We start from the raw sequence: 4,467 nt of genomic DNA, 5'->3' as shown, positions 1-4,467 counted from the left end.
GAATAAAAAGTAAAGTTATAAATAAAATAATTTAAAAAAAATTGCTTTTTATAAACTTTTATTTTTAAAAATTGTAAGACAGACTAAAAAGACTGAAGACTGAAGACAAAGTATTGATTTTAAAAAATTGTAAATGGCTATTTTTACTCATACTATATTATAGATTGATATATTAATTAAATTTCTGCAATTAGAGCGAAAATTGGTATGCTATTTTGTCATAATGTTCTGAAAGATCTAAAAGATATTTTATTTCTATCTTACTCTATTATTTCCTGATGTTTTTTGATAGACGATATGACATGAGTTTCATCCGTAGCTTGTTCTATTTCAAAAGCCAACATTTCCAGTCTAGCTGCTGAATACAAAAAGAAAACAGCCATCATGATGTCCACATTAAGACAGAAAACAGTGTGCGCGGTTGCAAGTATATGCGTAACATAGAGAATAAACTTTCGTAACAGTGGTTCCATTGAAAACGGATACCATACATTCAGAGGAAACTCCTGAGGCATAAATAAAGGGGCACAAATGACAGCAACACCTGCCATACAGAAGAGTTGAAACTTCAGATGAACGATTGCCATATCGTGGCATCAATTTCTGTTTTACTGAATATTCTGGATATCTCCGAGACATTGAGCGACGCATCAAGGAAATATTGTAGAAAAAGAAATGGGAGTTGGAGGCGGAACGATGCAATCAATAGCGCATTTATTATTTGTTCGCTACATGTGCGCAATAATGCTTGTAGGCAATCGCTCTGTATGCAATTGGGAGTATCGGCAAACGAAGCTGTCGGCAAAATATTGTGGACAAATGAAGCCGTTGGCAACCGGGAATATAGGTAAATAGAACCTTTTTCTTCTATATATGTGATCAAATTCGCAATTCAATATGTAAAAATATTATATACTAAATATTTTAAATAAAAACATTGATAACTAATTCATTGTGGATATATATTAAGATATATCGGCAAACGCTAAACTTTACTTATCGATTACTTATATAAATACGATGTGTATTGTCGGAAACTGACATTATATATATTTGTGCGTAAAGATGTTCATTGAAAGAGTAAAAAGATAAAAATTGTGCAAATTAGAAACTTGCACATTGCTTCCTCATCTTTTTTCTTGCTCACAAAACTTAAGCTCCTTAAAGCAAGCGGGTTTTTCAATTTTTGCTTTTTCATAGAGGAAGATATCTCAGAATTTGCGAAAGTTACATCGTGTACAGACATTTCCCAAAAAATTCAAAATTTTATAAAAAGTGATTTCTTTCACCGATTCTCACTAAATTCAATATCAACCATCCTTTAATGATACTCTATTTATGTAAAAATATTTAACCCGATATCTAAAAATGTGTAAAAGTTAGAGCGTGTATAAATATTTCTCAAAAAATTCAAAGTTTTATAAAAAATGGACCCTTTCACCGATTCTTTTTTCACCGATTTCACCAAATACAATAATATCAATCCTTTAATGATACTACATTCATTTTAAAAAAATTTGCCCGATATCTCAAAAATTGCGGAGGTTAGAGATTGTACAATACATTTCGTACATACCTAACCATACATATATACATACATACAGACATTTTTTAAGAAAATGATTTTTCAACGTTTTGGAACATTCTAAATACATTAACATAGAAGACTCAAAAATTTTGTCAGGAAAACATAAAAACTTTCTCTATGAGGAAGCAAAATGATTACAATATTTATTTTCAGTATATTTGGTTTACCAAATTAAAGAAAAATATAAATAATATGTGTTATAAAATATAACTTGTTTCTCATTAATAAAATAAGATAACACAATTTAAAATCTAAATGTATATTTACAGTTTTATATTTTAACATCTCTCTTCTTTTTCTCTTCTATATTACAGTTATTTTTATTTATAGGACTTATGTGGCAATTACTGCTCTCATCGTCATAAAATATGACAAAACCGTAGTTACAAACTGTGAATACACACAATATAAATCTTTTGATATATTATGCCACAAATGTAAAAGTAATATATATTTTTGAAAAAAGTATGTATTAATGCATGTACTAATAAAAGAAGGAAATGTTTCTTACATTGCCATAATATTCTAGAGTAAGAGCGGGTAATAGGACCATAGATATCAAAATCGTTTGTTGGCTTTTTTGAATCATTATGAAAATGTCATTTTTCATTTTTTGCGTCTTATCAATCCATGATGCACTATATACCGAGAAAGGAAGTCGCGTACTCTATAAATAAAAGCAAGTTACAAATTGTATCTTATTTTTTTCTATGTATAATAAAATTATATATGTGTGTGTATGTTTTATATACAAATTATTTTTGCTTCAGATAGGCTTATAGTTATTATCTTATTATATATTTTTAATCTTATTATATATTTTCATGTTATTATATATTTTTAATATTCTAATAATATAACTGGGGGGAGGGGGGGCTATGAAACACAATATATTCTATATCTATTTAAAAATTCCTAATTTTTTTAAATTTTTGTCTTAAATTATGATATACGTATATACAATTTTTAAATATGTTTTGGGCCTATTTTATTTTATTTATTGTTTTGATCATACGTTGGATTTTTATGTTGTAATGTAACAGATGACTTAAGGTTAATAAACTGAACAATGAAGAAATAAAAATGAGGAGTGTGGGTAGGAATTGAAAATGCTAAATATGAAGATATAATGACAAAATAAATGCGTTTTATAAGCTTTTTACCATAGCTTTTTATTATTTTCTTTGAAAACTTACGACTTCTCTCAACTCATCGGCTGCCGATGCTGTGATATATATTCGTTGTAAAGCGCCCACCGCCGTAGATATAAATTCAGGAATCAGAAAAGAAGATTGTATCTGCGTTTTTAAAAATTAAAGGTGTCAAAATTATAAGTTTTAATACTTAAGCATCTAGTTACACTTACATTATATTACAAAATGCTTACATATAACATAGGAAAAGCACTGGCAATTACAGCAAGTGCCATCGTAAAATTAGTTTTAAAAAGAATATATTGAAGAGCTTGCTGCATGTTTGAAATTAACCTGTTCATAAAGAAATGTGTAAATTAAAAAATATAGTCAGAAATTATTCTAAGATTATTAAATTTATGAAAGATAGAATAAAAAAAAGAAAAGCATGTAATGCACATATCTAAAAAAGATTTTTATTTGTTCATATATAACTGGTTGAATTATAGGTAAAATTAAAGTAGATTAAAGTAATAAAAAAAATTTGCTTTTTTATAAATTTTTATTAATAAAATTGATAAAGCGAATTTTTTCTCTTTTTTGCAGGGTGGACAGCAAAGAAGTAAAACAAAATTAGTATACATACACAATATATATATATACATCTATATATAATTAATCTAATTTTGTTTTACTTCTCTGCTTTCTCCCCCCCCCTCCTGCAAAAGAGAGAAAACTATATTTCATATATTGTAAATGCACGATAGCTACGCATAGTTATTATGCACTGATTAATTAAATTTCTGCAACTAGAAAGATAATTGGTACGCAACTCTGTCATTAATGTTCTTGAAAGATTTAAAAGAATATTTATTTTTATCTCACTTTATTATTTTCTGATGTTTTTTGATACACGTTATAATATAAGCTTCATCAGCAGCTCGTTCAATTTCAAAAGTTAATACCTCCAGTTTGGCTGCTAAATAGAACAAGAAAAAAGCGATCATAACGTCCATACCAAGACACAAAACAACGTGTACAATTGAAAATGTCTGCATGACGTAGAGAATAAACTTTCTTAATAACGGTTTTGTCGAGAACGGATACCATGCGTTCAAAGGAAGCTCCTGAGATATAAGTAAAGGAGCACAAATGACACAAGCCCTGCTATACTGAAGGCTGTTGCAACAGTCGTTATAAATGTACTATAACGATCTATATACTTTTGCAGAATAACTCTTTCGTGATCCTTGGAAAACTTCATAAATTCCTCGATGTTTACTACCAATTTCTAAAGCATATTATAAATGATGCGTTCTAGTACATTAGTTGAAACAAATCTTTTATGTATGCCTTGTATAGAGAGAAACATTAATAATTTTTATTTTTATTTTGCCATTTTATTTTGATATTTTATTTTTTCTGTATACGTATGTATATACAATATATATAATTAAAATTCGAATTTACTGTAATATACAGGGTGAGTCATTTTAATCAACGCACGCAAATATCTCGTAAAGTAAGCAAGATGGAAAAAAATGTTTTATACAAAAGTTGTAGGGTTCAGAGGGGGATACATGATGAAAATATGGACTTGACCTTGAGTGACATTTTCAAGGCCAAGTTAATGTGATCGATATTTTCTTAAATGGAACTCCCCATTTTTTATTGCATATTCTTGTAGCTTATCTCGAAAGCTTTTCAAAACACTATAATGAAGTATTTTTTCATTAAGTACTTTTT

At 28.1% G+C, this 4,467-nt stretch overlaps 1 protein-coding gene across 1 annotated transcript in view; it reads right to left on the bottom strand.

The window, feature by feature from the left end:
• Positions 1–260: 260 nt before the first annotated feature.
• Positions 261–4,467, bottom strand: part of LOC115242948 — a 6,528-nt gene continuing 2,321 nt past the window's right edge. Inside the window, exons 2-3 of the mRNA XM_029819575.1 lie at positions 3,908–4,012; positions 261–566 (exon numbers count right to left, since the gene is read on the bottom strand). Coding sequence (XP_029675435.1) covers positions 261–566; positions 3,908–4,012 — 411 coding nt within the window. The remainder of the gene's footprint in view (positions 567–3,907; positions 4,013–4,467) is intronic.

The sequence above is a fragment of the Formica exsecta genome, unplaced genomic scaffold, assembly GCF_003651465.1.
Source record: "Formica exsecta isolate Colony F162 unplaced genomic scaffold, ASM365146v1 scaffold661, whole genome shotgun sequence".
Taxonomy (NCBI): Eukaryota; Metazoa; Arthropoda; class Insecta; order Hymenoptera; family Formicidae; genus Formica; species Formica exsecta.
This window is presented reverse-complemented; position numbering and strand designations above follow the sequence as displayed.